This window comes from Astyanax mexicanus, chromosome 2 (genome assembly GCF_023375975.1).
Source record: "Astyanax mexicanus isolate ESR-SI-001 chromosome 2, AstMex3_surface, whole genome shotgun sequence".
NCBI lineage: Eukaryota > Metazoa > Chordata > Actinopteri > Characiformes > Acestrorhamphidae > Astyanax > Astyanax mexicanus.
The window spans coordinates 60,169,393-60,190,091 of record NC_064409.1 but is presented as its reverse complement, the minus strand read 5'-3'; the positions used below and the strand labels follow the sequence as shown (position 1 = coordinate 60,190,091).

Genomic DNA, 20,699 nt, shown 5'->3' with positions numbered 1-20,699 from the left:
GTCTGTGTGTGAGTATGTGGTTGTGCGAGTGTTCTTTTCTTAATTGGAGCGACTCATTAAGATTGCTGTGAACCGCAGGAGCAGAAATAAGCCCCCCTCTAAAAAAGACAAGCTCATTCCTTTTCATGTTCAGTGCCTGAATACTTAATGCCATAGCAGGTCAGTCTGTGTCTCTTTCTCTCTTTCTCTCTCTCTCTCTCTCTCTCACTCTTCCTCCTTGTTTCATGTGTCGAGGAAAGCTCCTGAAGAAGCTGCATTCCTAGAAAAGAAAAGATGAAAGAGAATTGGCTCTTTGTTGTAAATTTTCTCCCTTTTGTCTTTCTCTAGTAGAAAGCCTTCCATCACCAGATAATAGAATTGTCAGCGCTTGTACCTCATTTCCATAATCCAGCGATCTCTCCAAGGAGTCTAGGAGGCTTCCCACGCTTAAAATGTTCCTTAATGAGCGTTTTGTTTCCTGCACATTTGCCTCGATTTTTGATTTAATAGTGAAATAGGATTGAGAGTAGTAATGGGGAATACCTTATGAATTAAGCAGGGTTTCCATCTGTGTGTGTATGTGCATATGTGCACATGTATTTGTGACTTTTAATGGTGTCAGTGGATGAACAGATTTCAGTGGATGTCAGTGGATGGTGTCAGATTTCTAAACTTTTCTGTTTATTCAAGTAGTCAAGATAAAACCAAACTACAATTTCTTAGATGAAATCCACTTAAGAAATCAGACGTGGAGAGCTGGGTTTTGATCAGTAATGGGGCTTATCAGCACATGTATACGCTAACTCTGATGCAAAAAAAAGATGCAACTGTTAGTTTATTGGCTGGTTGCAGAGTAGAAATTTTAACTTGCCTGAATATTCCTATTTTACGATTACTCAAGTGCATGTAAAAGCATTGGGCCTAATTTATCAAGCATCTTTGAATAAAAGTAATTAAACTAATCCTGGATCATAATGCTTACTCCAAGAAGTTTAATAGATATGGTGCATTTATCTGATTCCTAACAAAATATGTCTATACACACAAGAAGCTGTTAACCCTTTTGGTGTTTACAGGCTAAAATATCTCCAAACAAACAACTTTTTACAAAAAAAAAAACAGCTAATGTTACCTGCTTACTGCAGTTATAGATCGGTGATGTGTTGGTTATGTTGTGGTGGGTTTATGTTTAAGCTGTGGACCAGAACATTTCTGATACATTTTCTGATAAGTAAATAATGTCAATAGAACACCCAATATTGATATAGGATCTCATTGGTCCCATCTCTGAAATATAATCAAGAGGAAGATCAGGGTTTCCGCCACGTTCATTTCAGTGCGGCGGTCCGCCACGCCTTCGTTCTTCCCCGCCACCCTTCGTGAAAATTCGGAGCCCGGCGTTTTTCCCGCGCTTGATCAGCGTTGCCCCTTCGGGGGTGGAAATCGGTAGTTAGTCATGCAGTGCCAACATAACGCGCGCGCGAGAGAGAGAGTGTGAGTATAGGACACAGCGAGAGAGAGAGACTGAAACATAACGCGAGAGAGAGAGAGAGAGAGAGAGAGCGAGAGCGCGCCTGTAAATAGCGAGAGAGAGAGACTGAAACATAATGCGAGAGAGAGAGAGAGAGAGAGAGAGAGAGAGAGAGAGACTGAAACATAATGCGAGAGAGAGAGAGAGAGAGAGAGAGAGAGACTGAGAGAGAGACTGAGAGAGACTGAAACATAATGCGCGCGCGCGAGAGAGAGATGAATTAAACAGTGATTAAACAGCTTCAAATTACGCAGGTGTCCACTCAGGCTCACTCACCTGGTGGAGTGAAAATCACGCTATGTTTCTGTTTCTGGAGCTGTCATAAAGCAAGGATGTAGGGCCCTAGAATAGAGGCACCCTAGAACAGCTCTGTGATGCATTTGTTTTCACGGTCCAGTAAACATTTTATTGTAATTAAATTAAAGATTAAAGATATTATTTGTCTGTTTTAATAAGCACAATTTTTAATTAAATTCAATAATATTTTTTATTTTATTTACTCATTCTCACATTTAAAATACCTAATACAGATAAGAGCGAATAAATAATACATATATATTCTGTTGTGCCCTTTCTCCTCTGTTATGTATAATTTAACATTTTGTGTTGCACACTTTTACGTTTACCGTATCTGAAAAAAGAACAATAAGGATTTATTTTAAAGAAACCTACTTTTTGCAACTTTTTGTTTTAAGTGGGCATTTTTCAGTGACAGTTGGAAATAAAGAAAATAACTGGAAACATGTGTAATTGTGTTATATCGTGATACCATTAACGTGATATAAATTATCGGTTCCCAACCGGGGGGTCCTGCCACCGCACCTTCAAGGAAATCCTGGGGGAAACCCTGAAGATGAATGATCATAAGCCATCAAACCAAGCTGAACTGCTTGAATGTTTGCACCAAGAGTGGCATAAAGTATTCAAAAGCAGTGTGTAAGACTGGTGGAGGAGAACATGCCAAGATGCATGAAAACTGTGATTAAAAACCAGGGATATTCCTCTATAATTATGTGTAATTTGGGAGGAATGTTGTCTGTAGTTTATAGAATAACATATATTGTTGTTCTAACATATAGAACAGCAATGCTTATTTTACTTAAACATATAACTATAAATAGCAAAATCAGAGAAACTGATTCAGAAACTGAAGTGGTCTCTTCAATTGTGTCCAGAACTGTATATGCCTAGGCTGAAAAATCTTGCTTGTTAGAATGACCTCCTGAGGCCACATTTTTCAAGCATGAGAGTATTTTTTTTTATGTTTTTCTCTTCTATGCTCCTTTGTTTTCTATCTTTTTTTTTTAAATGATTGTTGATAAAATAGATGTGAGGAATTAGTCATAGCATGGTATTCCTGGATTAACGCAGTAGGACATTGGAAAAAAAAAAAAGGAAATAAAATCCATCTGGTCTCTCTATATGTATGGTGGCCTCAAATAGGTCTTTGAAGCATCACCGTTTTTGTCCCTGTAGAAGCATGTGCACCTTGAGTGGTCTGTAATAAAGTCCCATTATAAACATTGACCTACAGGCCGCTGAGTGCGTCCTGATTCCTCCCTCTTGCGCACATTTCACTTTCGTCTGTGAGGGAGTTTCCATGGCAACAGGCCAGGGGAATAGAGATTGGGGTGGGGGAAGTCGGAGGGCTTAGAAGCAGAAGAAATATGGCCTGAATTAGATAACCAGCGTGATCCTGTGGAGCACCTGCACCGGCCGCCTCGCTCAGTCACGCTGCACAGGCGTCTGTATGCATAAATATGTTTGTCTGTGTTCCACCCCCTCCCTCCTCAGGCTGCCTTCAGGAGTGTATTTATGGAGAGGTCGGGCTCAGCGGGGCCCCCTAATCGCCGTCCACACTGCTTATAGGTCTAAAGGTGTCCAGGGGAGCAGCAATACGGAGTCCAGTACACACATTATCCCCCATCTTCATCTGCAGCCGTATTCCACCTTGACCCCGGTGACTTCAATCTGAAAAGAGCCATCTGTTAAAGATTCAGTTTCACACGTAGGGAGGAAATATTGACGTGGATATTGACAGTGGTAGGGCTTTAAGCTGAAAGGTGGGATAGTGGAGTAATAGTAGATTGAGTTAAGGATGGTGTGAAGAGCTTAGAGATAAGCTTAATGTTAGAATAGCCAAAGAAATTCCAGTTGGCTTTGTTTGGGAGTGTGATTTCATTTTAAAATCATAGTATTAATATTTATTTTGTGTAGGCATCAGATCCTACAGATTGTATAATATATCTGTTTTTATTTTCCTCAAATTGTATGCATATAATAATGTATTTTTTTTTTGCAATGACAGTTTTCGTAGTATTTGGGGGGAAAAATGATATATTGTCTTGCTTACAGTATTGCAATGCAGCATAATATATTGAATCATAACCCATGCTTCATAGTACAGGAACTTGGTTCATGCCAATACTCTACCCTACCCTACATTTTTTTCCTCAGGCCACTAACTGGTTTATCTTCATAAAAGGAGACCTCTTATCTTCTGATTACATCCCATCTTCATTGTCACTATGCCTGTCATGATAGCTGTTATATTTTGGATTGTATTTTTTCCCAGAAATGATAGGAATAAACAAGGATAATAGAAGGATAATATAATAGCTTAATAAAGCAATGATGCCCTTTTACAAGAGCAATAATAATAATAATCAAAACACATATCTGATTATTTGCATTAAATAGCTATCCTCAGAGAGTGTTAGTGGTATTATATCTTTACAGTAGCTTTGGCTGATTCAGTCAGACACATAATAAAAAAAGTCAGATTGAGGTCAGTTTCTGTCAGAACATCAAACAGCAAAATGCCAAATAATCCAAGCTTGTTGTCTTGCATTGTAATACAAGCTGCTAATGGTTTAACTTGTCAGCTGTGTGAAAGACTACAGCAGCAGCAAAACTGTGCTGTTTTTGCAGTTAATCTTTGGTTCACAAATATGTGTTGTTAAAACATAAGACAGCACTAATCTATTATTATAATATTCTCCTATATGTTATACTGTATTATAATATATAGTAAGCTAACATCCCTAAGTGATGAACAGTGAGTCCCCCTCTCTTCCGTTGAGACACAAAATAAAGAAAACAACAATACAGAATTTAGGCATTGAGAATATGTATGACTATGGATCGATCGTTCTAGTGATTAAAGCAGTAAATCATCTCTGTCAAATGTCTAAATGCTTCACTCACCGATGCTTCGATGGACCACTCGCTGCTTCACCATGTGACTTCCGTTTCATTAGCTCAGCAAGACCCGGCTCCCTTCCACCGTGCCCCAGTTCGGTGCTTCCTGCCCTGGTTACGTGTGCCAGCCGCTCCCCTGCGCCCCATGCCATCCACCATCTGCGGCTCCTTTTCAATGGGACTACACTCTGTGCTGTTTTTACCTTCTGTGTCCAGAAACTTACTCATTGCTTCATTCAGAAATAAACAATTGTAGGTACTGAGCTTTCTTTAGAGAGAGAGAAAGAGAGAGAGAGAGAGTAGGCTGTATTGTTTGTTTGGCAAATGAAAATGCATTTAGAGCTTGAGGATATTTGGTAATTATGCTCATCAGAGACACGAATATTACTTTGGATTCTATTGCATCAATATATTGTAGTTATTTTTATTTATTGCTATTTAATTCATGTATTTATTTTGATTTGTTTAGTGCCAGGCAGTGCAGGAGGCTTTTTGGGGAATCTCATAAAAGATAACCAGGCTACCCTCAGTTTTTATTTATTTGTTTTTTTTTTTTCTTCCGTATAAAGAACAGCCCTGAGGTGTTGGGAGCCCCTCACACATTGTATGTCATATGAATTATTCACAGAAATCAGAGGCTTGCTGTGGTGCTTCTTGTAAATCTCCCAGAAGTCCTGCTGGATGCTATTCTGCCTGGTAACAAGCTCAGTGGTGTTTTGGTTCGATCGTGGCAATCCTCAGCCCTCTGCGTTTGACTGGATCGATACAGCTGCTGTCTTTTTATAGACTTTGAGTGAGAAAGCTAAATCTCCAAGTCTAAGTGTGTGTGTGTATATGTGTAAAGTATAGAGCTGTAAGGGGGGAGGGGTGTGTGTTTAGGGGTTTTGAATGCACAGGCCTGGGTTAAACACCATACTTATTTGTCTGTGTTTATTTTCACCAAATTGTCTTCATCATGTTTTTGCTTGTTCTGTAATAAGAAAAAAACCTGTCTGTTATTCTGTCTTGACATGAAATCTGCCTAGAGTGAATGACCTTTGTAACAGGTCAGTTTTAAAATGATAAAAATAAAGGCACACTTTGCACTTGTACAAACATTAAGAATAATGTGTACACAGACATGAAAAATGTAAATAGAGTAGTGATCATCCAGACAAATAAGCTGTGTCCTACATATACCTGCCTAACTGTGCTTAACTGTGTCTTTTTTCCTGAACATCTCATACAGCTCTGGAAAAAATTAAGAGACCACTTCAGTTTCTGAATCAGTTTATCTGATTTTGCTATTTATGGGTATATGTTGGAAAAAAAACTACACTGTTGTTTTATTCTATAAACTACGGACAACATTTATCCCAAATTCCAAATACAATATTGCCATTTAGAGCATTTATTTGCAGAACATAAGAAATGGCTGAAATAACAAAAAAGATGCAGTTTTAAGAGTTCAGAAATCAATATTTGGTGGAATAACCCTGGTTTTTAGGCACAGTTTTCGTGCATCTTGGCATGTTCTACTCCACCAGTCTTACACACTGCTTTTAGATAATTTTATGCCATTTCTGCTGCAAAAATTCAAGCTGTTTAGCTTGGTTTGATGGCTTGTGATCATTCATCTTCCTCTTGATTATATTCCAGAGCTTTTTAATTTGGTCAAATCAAAGAAACTCATAATTTTTAAGTGGTCTCATTTTTTTTCCAGAGCTTTATTTAAAAGTAAAAGACTTTTAAACATTGTTTTAAACCAACAACTTAAGCATAATGTGTCAGTGGTTAGAATATTTAATGTTGTTTTATAGCTATTGCTGTTATGGGTCACACCACATTATATTGTCACTTTAAATAACAGAAATAAACAGCAAAAAACAGTAATTGTGAAAAATTTCATTGTTTTATGCATTTAAATCTTTCTTTTTTCACTTCAAATTAAGCAGTCAGACAGAAATTATGGGCACCACGTCATTACCCAAAATACAAAAAATGAAAGCCCTATGATTGCTTTGAATGTAGTTACCTTGTTCATCCAAGTGATGGCAGTGTTGAGCTCTTCATTTCGCCCTCTGTCCAATTAAGGCAGTCTGGCCATCTGTAAGCGGAGGATAAAACACAGCGGAGAATAGCAGAGCAGCAGTTATAAATGAGGGAATGAGTGTTGTGCTGCCAGTAGCAGTGGAGTCGAGGCCTGCAGCTCATGGAAAGAATAAATTGTTAAGCCTATATAAATTCCTCATCCGCTGGTTTAATTGTTGTTTATTGTTGGTGATTTGTATGTGTGTGTCTGAGTGTGTTCTACCAACCTCCATGAAGGCTGTGGATTTTTCTTTTGTTTTTGCTGCTTCTGTTTATTTGCTGTTTCCTCTGCTTGCGCAATCCAAGGCTGGCTTGTTGCAAGTGCTTGCATGACTCCTGTACCACATGCATGAAGGTCAAACAAAAAGACAAAGGTCATGAAAGATTTTTTAAGCCATTTATTAATCGTTTTTTTGGCCAATTATTCTGTGATCCCAGTTTATACTAACTGTAAGAGGTATATGATAAGGTTTTTGATGGACACTCAAAAGGATTGTCTAACATTTTTGCCGTTATACTGGACAGTTCCTCAAAAGTTGTATATTAGGCTGGGCAGATGTTTGATATCAAATATATATTGTCATATATTGTCAATACGACTGTTTCCTGGGTAAACTACTCCAACACAGTCTAGCCGAGACAGTAATAATAGTGTAGTGTGGTTTAGGCCTACAGACTAGATTTAGATTAGACTTTGTTCTGTATTATAATAGTATGTGTTATAATACATATCTTATATTATTATATTATAGTAGTGTAATATCTATATTGTAATATACAGCTCTGGAAAAAAATAAGAGACCTCTTTTGTTTCTGAATCAATCTCTTTGATTTTGCTATTTATAGGTACATGTTTGAGTAAAATGAATATTGCTGTTTTATTCTATAAACTATGAACAACATTTCTCCCAAATTCCAAATAAAAATATCATTACATTACATTACATTACATTTGGCAGACGCTTTTGTCCAAAGCGACTTACAATATTGAAGTGCAAATAATAGAAGAGGTTAAGTACAAAAATAATAGAAGTTAAAAATAAAACATCTATAGATAGGGCCTTAAGGAGGTCAGAGGGAAATAATGGGATAGAGGAGTAGAGAAGAGGAAGAAGGAGATGAGGTTAGAATTAGTTTGTTAGAGGTGTTAGGAGAGTAAGTGCTCTTTGAAGAGCTCTGTCTTCAGGAGTTTCTTAAATATAGCGAGAGATTCTCCTGATCTGGTAGTGGAAGGTAGTTTGTTCCACCATTGGGGAACTCTGTATGAGAACAGTCTGGATTGCTTTGTGTGCAGGTAGGGAGGTAGCGTAAGCCTTCAGGAGCGAGTGCAGGTAGGAAGGAGCCTGTACTGTCATCACCTTGTAGGCGATTGTAAGCACTTTGTATTTGATGCGAGCAGCAACCGGTAGCCAGTGGAGCTCAATGAGCAGCGGAGTGACATGTGCCCGTTTTGGTTGGTTGAAGACCAAACGTGCTGCTGCATTCTGAATCATCTGTAGTGGTTTTACTACACAGGCCGGGAGGCCAGTTAGTACGGCATTGCAGTAGTCGAGGCGTGAGATTACCACAGCTTGTACCAGGAGTTGGGTGGCCTGTTGCGTCAGAAACGGTCGAATTTTTCCGATGTTGTAAAGCGCAAAGCGGCAGGATCGAGCAACTGAGGCCACATGGTGCGTGAAGAGAAGCTGGTCATCAACCATGACACCCAGGTTCCTAGCAACCTTTGTCGGTGAGAGAGAGAGAGTCGATGGTTATGGCAAAGTTGTGTTGAATAGAAGGTTTTGCTGGTATGACCAGAAGTTCAGTCTTTGAGAGGTTTAGTTGGAGGTGATGTTCCTTCATCTATGCGGATATGTCTGAGAGACACTGTGATATTCGTGCAGAGATTGAGTGATCATCTGGTGAGAACGACAGGTATAGCTGAGTGTCGTCAGCAAAGCAGTGGTAGGAAAAACCATGTGAGCGGATAACCCGACCTAGAGAGGTGGTGTATATTGAGAAGAGAAGAGGTCCCAGTACCGAACCCTGGGGAACCCCAGTGGGTAACGAGTGGGCTGGGGACAGCCGTCCTTGCCATGACACCCTGAACGAGCGCCCAGTGAGGTACGATCTGAACCATGACAGCGCATTGTCTGAGATCCCCATGCATCATTTAGAGCATGTATTTATAGAAAATTAGAAATGGCTGAAATAACAAAAAAGATGCAGAGCTACATATTTGATATCAGAAATACATATTTGATTAAATAACCTTGGTTTTTAATCCTCCACCAGTCTTACACACTGCTTTTGCACACTCATGGTGAAAAAAATTGAAGCAGTTCAGCTTGGTTTGATGGCTTGTAATCATCTGTCTTCCTCTTGATTATATTCCAGAGGTTTTTCAATTGGGTAAAATCAACGAAACAGAGCAACAGCACTTCTGGCTTTGTGACCATCTCCTATACATTAATTATTTTCAATTTTCAATGTAGCCTCAAATAATCAGCACATTTGCAATTCTGTGGCAAAATAGCAATGTTTTATAAATTGGCCTAAATCTGAGTCAAAATAGTAACTTAAAATACCCAGTAAATGTATTTAGATTTGTTTGGATGAACAAAACCAATAGAGAAAGCTTTGCCATATTCCAGACATAGTGCTGATATTTTCTTGTAAGTCCTGAAACTGGTACTGGATCATCTAATTCATCATTTAACCCCAGAACCAACTCTATTCACAGCCTTGACTGCATGTCTGGCAGTCTGTGATCTGAGCACAGGTAAAGTGTGTGCTGTGCTGTAGCATCTTTTCACTTTGGTAGAGCTGCAGCTCGTGAATTGAGTTGATGCGGTTTTTGACCTCCTGTGTGAAGTGTCTGGTCTTTCATTCAGAAGTAATCTGTGTTGACTGTGAAAGAACATGTATCAGTGTTTGATAGAAGGAGAAAGTGTATCTTTTGGCACTGTTAATAAAATGCAGGTTAAGGCAGGTGGCTGATGTGTCGTTATCCCAGCTGCTGCTGCTGCTGCTAGAAGGGAGTCAAATGGCTATGTGCACACAATAGCACAAACTAATGGGAGGAAATTGAATTGAGGATATGTGAGGTCTGCCTATGGTCAATTAGGTGGCGGCATTCAGTGTGAAGTCTGTCTCTCCTGGTTTGCTCAGTCAGTAGATCTTAAACAAAAAGGCAAAGATAGCAGAGAACAGCCAGTATATGGTCTTATTGACGTTATTGAGTAAGGACTGTTTCTGCTTTTCTGGTAATTTTATTCATTGGTCCCCAAGATGGTGGTGAGTCAAACAGTATGTTAAATGTAATTTTGCAAAAAAAAAAAAAAAATATATATATATATATATATATATATATATATATATATATATATATATATATATATATATTCTGTCTAGTAAGGACTAATTGTATTTGCTGGGCAGTATGTGGTTGGTTTTTAGTAAAGGGGGTTGCCACGATACACATGCGTGAACATTTATATGTGTTAGCAAAAGTAATGGGACATTGGTGAGCAAAAACTTATTTCTTATTACATTTTACTTTAGAATTTCAGTGGTACCACAAGAATTGGGGAAGTTGTACTAAAAAGATAAGCAAAAAAAAACAATTGGCTTTGCAGAAAAATGGCTGAGTGACTCAGGATATAGCCTAAACATGATCTCCCATGGAATGTCTTTTTCCAGGGAAGGGCTAAAATATAAGACCATTAAAGATAAGTGCTAAAATATGTAGAAATATAAACCCATATACAGCTCTGAAAAAAAATAAGAGACCACTTAGAACTGATTAGTTTCTTTGATTTTACCAAATTAAAAACCTCTGGAATATAATCAAGAGGAAGATGGATGATCACACGCCATCAAACCAAGCTGAACTGCTTGAATTTTTGCATTTTTGGAGTGGCATAAAGTTATCCAAAAGCAGTGTGTAAGACTGGTAAGGGAGAGCATGCCAAGATGCATGAAAACTGTGATTAATTTCTGAACTCTTTCTGAAATTTTGTCTGTAGTTTATAGAATAAAACAACAATGTTCACTTTAGTCAAACATATACCTATAACATGCGTTTATTACATGTAGACTGGACTACTGCAACTCGCTTTACTCTGCTTTACCAAGGAAATCTCTCCAGAAGCTGCAGTATGTTCAGAATTGTGCTGCCAGAATGTTGACCAATACCTCACTACGTGAACACATCACTCCTGTACTAAAGAAACTTCACTGGCTCCCTGTCCGAGTACGAATTGATTTTAAGACTCTTATTCTAACTTTTAAGGTGGTACATGGGACTGCTCCGGTCTATCTTTGTGATCTGGTGAAGTTTTACACTCCCTCACGCAATCTTCGCTCTGTTAGCCCTTGGACATTACAGGAGCCTATCTGTAAGCTCAAAAGGATAGGAGAGAGAGCATTTTCTTTTAGAGCGCCACGATTGTGGAATGCTCTCCCTGAGGTCATTAAAAGTGCTCCTACCTTGGACTGTTTTAAAAAATTACTTAAAACTCATCTTTTTTCTTTAACATTTAAGAGTGGTTAAGTGTTTTTGTTTATTTTGTTGTTGTTTATTTTACTACTTTTATGTAGCGCTTTGGGTCTTTAGAAAAGCGCATTATAAATGTAAAGTTATTATTATTATTATTATATTATAAATCGTTAAAACTGAAGTGGGCTTTTTTTTTACCCATAGCTGTATATATATATGAAAAATACTGATTTATAATAATGAGCTGTACGAAGAGTCAAAATCAATATTATGTCCCATCAGAACTGTTTAAATATCATCAGGAAATTACACAATATGAGTGTTGTCACTCTGTCAAAATAAATTAATATTTAATACTGCGGTACCTTATTGAGAATAATAGCATCTCCCTCAGTCATGATATTTACGGACCATAATATGTACATTATATTTATTTCTACTGGTGGTGTAAACCAACTACTCATTATTCCTACAATTCCTTTCTGTTGATTTCTTCTTTAAAACTGTAGCTTGTTTTCTGACGCCCAAACGTGTTGACAGTAGACAGTACCAAATGCATTGTATATTTTAAACACTTGCACGGTTGTCCTTCTAACTGCCTAGTTTCCTCCCAGGCACAGCTGTTTCCTGCAGTTTTCTTGTGAAAGAAGATATTTATCAGTTATTAAATGTGTGAGCAGCTTGTGAAAGGTGATAACAAAACCCATTAGAATTTAATGCACTTTTCAGAATTGATGAACGGATATATAATCTCTCTCTCTCTCTTTCTCTCTCTTTCTCTCACACAGATGGAGGAAGGTAGTAAGAGTGTGCGTTTGGGGACTCTCATTGCAGTGATGGTAGAAGAAGGGGAAGACTGGAAACAAGTGGAAATCCCTGCTCCATCTCCTGCTCCTCCCGCTGCTGCTCCAACCTCTACAACTCCTGTAGCCCCACCTCCTAGATCTGCAGAAGCTGGACAGTATGTACAAATGACAGACTTCTCACTTTTAAGACATTTGATCATAAAATGTACAGATTCTCATGTAAAGTGTTCCTGGTTCCCTGCATTTAGCCTTAAAATGTAAATATATTTTAAGCATCACCTTTACATTGTGCATCAATCTTAATAAAGAAAATATTCTCACTTCAACACATCTGTAGTTCAGGGAACCAAGTGTTATAAAAGACGGGAAGTACTTAAAATGAGGTTAGTCAGGTGAGAAGGGTCTCATAAAACTTTAAAGGCTTTTGTTATGGTCTAGTCTGACAGATTCCAGGCAAGAGTGGTAAAACACAACCAGTCACTCCAGATGTAGAATTTGCCCCTTTAAGTTCTGTCTCCAGTTGTAAATCCTGGTATAAGTTGATACATTTGGACTGCTCACATGGTGGACAGCTAGTTTGGGCTGCTACTTTTGTTTTTCCAAAGTATAATCATTGTAATTAATGATGATAAATTTGGAATCAGTAATGCGTCAATCAGTTTGACCCCAACTTCCACTGAGAATGGCTTGATCCGACCCAGCTAATAAATGTACTTCTTGTTAATTGAGCTAAACTACTAATTAAGCACAGTTTAATGTTATATATTTGCCATACAATATACTGCTACGAACAAACGCTGTCTCTACTGCTCCATGCTGTTTACATACTAAGAGCACAGTATGTAAACTGTGTACGATCACTGTAAACAGTACGATCACTGCTCACATCTGCGCTGCATGTGCCTTAAAAAACACAGAATCTTTTCGCTATTTTTACTTTTTTTGCACCAGGAGAGGCATAAAGTTCTCCAAAAGCAGTGTGTAAGACTGGTGGAGGAGAACATGCCAAGATGCATGAAGACTGTAGAGAAATGTTGTCCGTAGTTTATAGAATAAAACAACAATTATCATTTTACTTAAACATATAAATAGCAAAATCAAAGAAATTGATTCAGACACTGAAGTCAATCCGTTCGGGGCCGATACTGACGGGCGAGCGCACTCAATCTACTTACCGATCCATATTCCAGTCTGCAGCTTGAGCTGAACCCGCCGTAACGTTAACACAAAACACATCACTGATCTGGATTCCAGTTCCACACTTTACCCTAAACCCCCAGCAGCTTCAGTCTTCAGAGTAAATTCGATTATCTGGAGATTTTTCACTTTGGAAACGCTGAACAGCAGAACGGTACACTTAAATTCAGCATCCGAGGGGTGAACAGATTTAAGACCAGCAGTCTGTTAGCCTAGCTAGCACTGAACCGACAGCAGCTGCATTCTGGTGTTGTAAAGGAATATACTACAGACTGAAGTGAACTAGTCATAATCCACATATCCTATAAAACCACAGGATCTACAAACACTAACCAGCACAAACACACCCATCTGTTAATTAAAAAACAGTGATTAATTTATTTCGGAAATACAGTTAGCATCGCCAGTTAGCCGTTAGCCATCTCCATTAACATCTGCAGTCTATTAGCCTAAATAGCATCAGCCTGACAGATTGTGAATGTATTTACTTGACTGGAGACCAATAAACTTCTTACATTTTTTGTGTTAAACTTTAAAAAAAAATTATTTATCATTGCAGCAACCCCCTATTTCTTAATTCTTGATTCTATTCATTTTAAACTATGCCCCTAATCTTCCTCTACAGTGCTCTGGCACTCCTTAAAGCTGCTCTTCAGGAATCAGATCCCTATAAGATAGTTCTGTGTTTGGCAGGTTCAGTCTTGTGTCATTTGCCCTTGTTCATATACCAGATCTTCAGACTCATCCTGTGTGATGACTTTATTAACCCCCCCCCCCCACACACACACACACACACACACACACACACACACATGCTCAAGACATTCTTGGTCTTCTTTCCCATGTTAAGCTGGGTGGCTGCCTGGCATTCCTTACTCTCTTATGTTTATTGAACCTGATGACAGCTGCTTCACCTTTTATACCCATGGGTCTTTTACACCTTTGTCAGTTCCAGACAACTGCAGATCTTATATATATATATATATATATATATATATATATATATATATATATGTATATATATATATATATATATATATATATATATATGTACAAATCAAATGAGACCACAGTGCACAGTGGACAAAGACAGTAAGATTAATTTATCACTGGTTGCATTGCATATACCAGCTGTGAGGCATTTATATACCTGGCTCCAGTAATAACGATGTATGAGAGTCACTCCTGGGGTAGGGGTGAGTTCCCAGAGAGTGGCAGCCATCACAGAAGATAACCAGATAATTTGAGACAGATATGATGGCATGGTTTTCATGCATTATTAATTATTTCTTTAGAATGGCTTCAACCCACTGCCATCTGTGGTCTTCCCAGTTGAATCTGTCCAGCCCACATGACTGTCTGGATCTATAGTTTATGCCCTTCTTCTCTTGTCTTCTGATTCTGGACACATTATACATAATTCAGAATTTCGCCCACTGGGTCCTGTTAATGTCTCCCCTCCACATTGGACTGCAATACTATAGTTCCCAATGCCAGAGCCCTAATTCTGAGGGAATTGTCATGACTCCTGCTCAGAAAGAACCTTTTTGTTCAGTCTCCAGCAAGTCAATATTTCACATATAACCATGTAAGCCAAAATGTATATAATGCAAGAGAAACTCTTGATCAAGTGAGGTTCAAGTGAGTGTTTATCATGTTGGGGTTTGTATACTCCTTGTTAGTGTAGTCAGGTTAGTTTCACTGGTCACAGCTGCAGTTCAGTTTAGTACAGTTCTTTGTCTTGTCTTGCTTTGCCTCTCATTATTAAAAGTGTTTTAGTAAACTTCAGTGGCCATGTGTAATGTCCATGTGTGAACAAGCGCAATTGAATGCAGGTAAGGAGGGATTTCCCAATCAACTCTTTTTATTTCACTATAGTTTCATTTCCAACAAGGCATAGTTCAAAGCTATAGATTGGGACTATATCTCAAAAAACGTATTTATTGCTGCACAAGCAAAACCAAACTGCGTGATCTTGATTGCCTGGAACAGAACAGCAGAAAATAGGCTTTTACCTGCTGTTTTGTTTACTGCTTGTAGTTGCTGTGTCACATTTACTACAAGTCTCTGAGTTAAACTACACTAAAGCTCTTTTCTTACACAAAGTTTCCATTCCACCCTCTGTTCTGCTGTTGAAACATACATAATGTAGCTCCTGCTCTATTTAAGGTGGAATATAGATCAAGGGTCCTATTTTAGTGATCTATAGCGCTCCGGTCAAGTGCGTATCTTGCCACTGGGCATGTTGGTGTGTCTTTGGTATCGTGAGGGCGCAAAATTAATCATGGGTGTGTTTTGGTTGTAACGTGAATAAACCAATCAGTGTGTCTACTTTAAAAAGCAGGTGTTCTCTGATCTTAACAGCATGACGCTTTGTGTTTCTCAGCAGAACCACTGGCACATCCTGATTTTTAAGTCATTTTAGACAACTTTGAGAAGTATTTAATTTTATTTGCCATTTATTTAATTATCTTACTACAATATTAAAGTCGTGTAGATCATGGTCTATTGTAGTGGGAAATGATCAACCTACCTGTAACAGACTTGAGCCAAATCTGGATGGGATTAGTTTCTCAGGGGGACGTCTGTGAAATTTGTTTACACTTCTACTCAGTGATAAAACTCTTGCATCCGGACTGCAATTAAAAAAAGAAGGACCAGTAGGTTTTTAGGCTTTCTTGGTAACAAGACATCGCTTTCAGTAGCTCCTCCATTTCCACTCGCTGTTGAGTTTATGGGGATCTCTGTGGAAATGTGCATCCAAAGTGTAATTATGGTGTGTAGCAGTGGACAAATAGCTATTTTAGTAAACTCAACTCCGAACAGCCTGTTTTTTTTCAGAGTTCGTCTGAGAAAAACACGCACATGGTCGTTCCGGACAGAAATAAAATAACAGAGGACCCCCTTAAAAGAGAAAATTAACCAAGGACCCCCTGAGAAACGAATCCTGTCCGGATAAGTCTTTGGATTCAGTTCCTAACACTCAGTGACCCACAAAAATGTCCTTGGTCAAGACTCCTAACACTACATCCTCCTGCTTGTGTAACATGATTCAAATGTAACTCACTCTGAATAAAAGCGTCAGCCAAATGCTATCAATGTAAAAGAAAAGACAGATAATGATATTTTTTATTTGAAAGGCCGTTCTCTTGGCAGTGGAATGAAGAGGCAGTCATGATGGCAGGAATAAATTGCATGGGAGAAAGAGGTGTCGAGAGCCGCTAGCTTGAAATGGAAATGAAATGGAAGGTATGGCATTCAGAAAAGCTGAGAGCGGGAGCTATGAAATCACTTCTTTGGAAAATTAAATTGTCCTGTTATTTAAATTGCTGTAGCAGAAATCCTTTTTTGTCCTGCTCTTTTAGATTTCAATAAAAGTTATAAAAGCCTTGTGATCTAAGGCTTGTGTTAATTTGAGTGAGTCATGTCTTGAGTAAGTGTTCTTCTAAGCTAAAAAGCATATTTACTGAAAGTGCTGTGCAGGGACATGTGCATCCTCCAACTCTGAGTCAAACTCTATTTGTATGAGAGAGTTTGCAGTAGGGGTGTGCCATATCGTATCGTATCGTATCGTATGTAATAATATTGCGAACATTTTTCATGAATAAAATTATACCCTGTATTATATCATGGCATATTATCCACCCATAATTAGCACATCAGGGTTCTACTTTTTTGCTGTTTTTAGCAAAAGAAAAATTCACACTGTTCTCATTTCTCATTATACATCTACCAGAGACAGATTATATCTGTCCAGTATCATTTATTTTACTTTAATCCTGGATATATGGAGACATTTGGAGTGCATTATTAGTACCATAACATTCTGGGTGAACTTCTGTTACAACTCTGATACAATTTAGTTTTTCCCTTAGAGGTGTGCCATATGATATTGTATGCAATAATATTTCATTTTCATTTTGTTGCAGTAGTGTATTCTTAAAATTTATTTATTTTTTAAATTAAATATTTTTGCATATTGCCAAGAGTATTGTTATCTCAAAAATACCATGAAATATTGTGATAGTGTTTTAGGGCCGCACCTTTTTGAAGGCTGTGTATTTAATTTTTTAACAACCCAAATCTTCTATAAGATGCATTTTTCTGCAAATTCAGTTTTCCCCTCTTTTAACAGATTCCTTCCTCTGCAGACTTTGTCTTTATATCTGAAATCAGTTTTAAGCCTTAGTTCCACAATTACGCTAATGTTACGTCCTCCATATTGCAGAAATGATAGGACTTTACACTTGCTAATCTAATCTCTGTGTGCCAAATCCTTATACGTATCTGTTAAGATCTTAACTAGGAAAAAGTTAAAGTGTGTAATCTTTGTGCTCTTAAGAATTTTTTTGGAAAAACCCAACCCAGATTTGTAATGGCAGTGAGGAATTTCATCTGCCACTAAAGCCCGTAGTTTCTATTTTTATACAGGCGTAAATGAAGGTAAATTGTATAATGATGGCTGATTGCTTATGTGCACAGACACATTTTCCCTATTTGTGTCTGGTTGTTAATGTGGGGGATAGAAATGAAGTGGCTTAACAAGCCTGAAACATTCAGAATACTTGGATCATTGCACTGTATATTACTGCAGCTTGCCTAACCACCCCTACTGATAATATATTCACCGTTACCCCACCCTGTTTGGAGTAACAATTGCCATGTAATTGAAACCAGCACTTCATTGTTGCACCTTGATTTGTGCTTGTGTCATGATTAGAAAAATGCAGAGCTAAGGGTCTTACAGAGTTTTGGGTGATTGCTGCTTGATACTCACCCTGTAGTTTAAAAACACTTAATCCTGTGATTGAAGGAGCTATTTAGTGAATTGCTTCATTAAACACAATGATGCATTTAAGGTAAATTGTTCTTCTAAAACTGTAGCTTAAGGGGTGTTTTTTTATATTATTTAAACACACATCAATTATAATCTTTTTTTTTTATAACTCCCTAATGCCTTCTGTTTTTTTGCATACTTTATCACCCTGTTGTTCAGTGGTCAGTGGTGCTAGGCGGTGTCCAAAAATGCATATCATGACATTTCACGGTAGATCACTGTATTTTATTATTATTATTATTATAATTATTATTATTATTATTATTATTATTATTATTATTATTTATTTAGATTTTTTTTTGCTGGACATAGGTTTGTGACTTACTGTACAGAAAGAAGGACAAATCGTATGAAACATTAAGGATTTAAATAAAGGCTTTGATTACTGTTGGGTTTACTTTGTCCCGCAAAATTACATAATAAATGAAGAAATTGGATTTTATCATCAGAAAAACAGCTAAAGAATGTAAAAATAGACCTTAAAAAGAGATATTCCAACAACTTTAACATGGCTTCCTTTATACTAAATATTTAAAATAGTTCCATAAACACTATAAACATACCTAAAATACTCAGTGTTTAAGTATTCAAAAGAGATATTTCTCAAATGTTCTACTTCACAAGTAAAATGCAAGTTTAAGATCAATTTACAATGTTATTATTAAAGCCATTAGAGTCATTTAAGCATTTAACAATAGCTGTTCATCAGTTTATCACAATGCTCTTAATTCTCCAGTTAACAAATACACAAATGCATTCAGTTCAGCATGCATTAATAATATCCTTTAAGCTACAGTCTTAATATATTTAAAAGGGCTATAGTTACTCATATTGCAAGGAGCAGCAGCAAAAGCTCCAGGAGTTCTGTTCTCATGTTTCTCCAGGCAGGGCAGCGTGAGGCTCCACAGAACTGAGCTGCCGTTACTATAGTGAGTTAGCCTGTTATGCTAACTGGCTAGCGTTAACTAGTGAGTTCTGCTACTGTGTTTTTTTTTGGTGGCACTGTTCTACACAGCGCTCCACAGCGCCTCTAGCGGTATGGTGGTATGTCAAAAATGCATACCGGTTCTTAATTCACCTCCAGTATACCATATGTACTGGTATTATTTGGGAAGTGGTTTAAAAAAATTATTTCTATGTGTTTTGCATTTATCTTCTGCAGTATATAAATTTTCTATTTGTAGGCTAATCTATTTATATATGTGTGTGTGTTTGTGTTTTGTTCCCAGGTTGCGGTTAAGTCCTGCTGCACGGCACATACTGGACACACATGGCCTGGACCCTCATCTAGCCACAGCCACCGGCCCTCGTGGTCTCATCACTAAAGAGTGAGTTATGAGGACGCATCCTCCTGCCCACACAGAAAACAGACTCGAGGTCCGTGTCGACCCAATTGGAATATATCGTTGGTTGGTGTGAAGTATGAGAGCTTTTCCCGACGCCAATTGAGAGAGAGAGATGACGACGAAGGCTGTGTTTTTACTTGTGCTGGGTATAATGCAGTGGGGGCTGAGAGCGTGTTTCTAATGCACTCTTGCTGCCACTGGGGCCTGATGGAGCGCCTGCTGCACTCCCCAACCATCCCACTGGCCAGTTTCATTAGCAACATGCATTGCCATGACAACCCTGTCTCTCTGCTTCTCCTCCATAGAAACAGAGAGCATGGTGTGTGTGTGTGTGTGTCTGTGTGCGTTGAGTGGCAAAAGAGGTCAGGCAACTTCACCCACATTGTTATAACATAAGGTCATTTGAAGCTTTGAGTAAGCACGGCTTTAGAAAACCGAACTGAGCAGAACTGAGAACACAGCCAGTAGCCGAGTAGAGACCCCCCGACTCCCTAATATCCCCCCACATTTCTCACTGTGGGTGCTCTGAGCCTCCGCACGATCCAGCATGGGCTCCCTCAGCCGTTCACTAAAGCCCAGAGCGTGATCAATAGAGTCTGAGCTGAATATCAGTGTATAAATACACAGGCAGAAACAGCAGTTCATGGTCTGCTTGAGAAATGGGAGCAATTTAAGACTCACCGTGGTGTTCTGCCTCTGATAAGGGGTTTATATAAGCATGTACCTGCCAGTCTAATGCCATATTTTAACCCCCTCTCGTCATAAACACACGCCATTCTTTTGGCAGAAAAAGCTCTTCCTCTCTATTGTGCTGGTTTATCTGATAAGATTCAGCTCTGGGTGGGCACCACCCTCCCGCACCATCCCTCCCTCCCTGCTGCCAGGCGATTGCAAAGTGGGTATGTAAACAGGGCACATTACATGAGGATGAGATCACCCATCATTACGTAATCCCCTACGAAGAGTTAATAAGAGGAAGAGTGATGAGAAAAACGTACATACATTAATGGGATGGACTGATACAGCATGTTTGGTGTTTTTGCCATTATGTAGAAATTTTCATTTGGCATTTAACCTTCTTGTATAATGTTCATTATACTGTGTGTTTGACCTTTTCAGAATTATTAATTAGTTTTGGTTAGGGCTGGGCAATCAATCAAGAATTAATTGAAACTTATATTCTGAACCTCTGACTGAAAAAGTTTGCCAATGCCTGCTTTTTTTTATATACTGTCCACTTAATAACATACTA

General features: G+C 38.3%; 1 protein-coding gene across 1 annotated transcript in view; it reads left to right on the top strand.

The window, feature by feature from the left end:
- pdhx (pyruvate dehydrogenase complex component X) overlaps positions 1-20,699 on the top strand; it is a 78,103-nt gene that overhangs the window by 20,139 nt on the left and 37,265 nt on the right. Inside the window, exons 4-5 of the mRNA XM_007228153.4 lie at positions 12,050-12,222; positions 19,331-19,429. Coding sequence (XP_007228215.3) covers positions 12,050-12,222; positions 19,331-19,429 — 272 coding nt within the window. The remainder of the gene's footprint in view (positions 1-12,049; positions 12,223-19,330; positions 19,430-20,699) is intronic.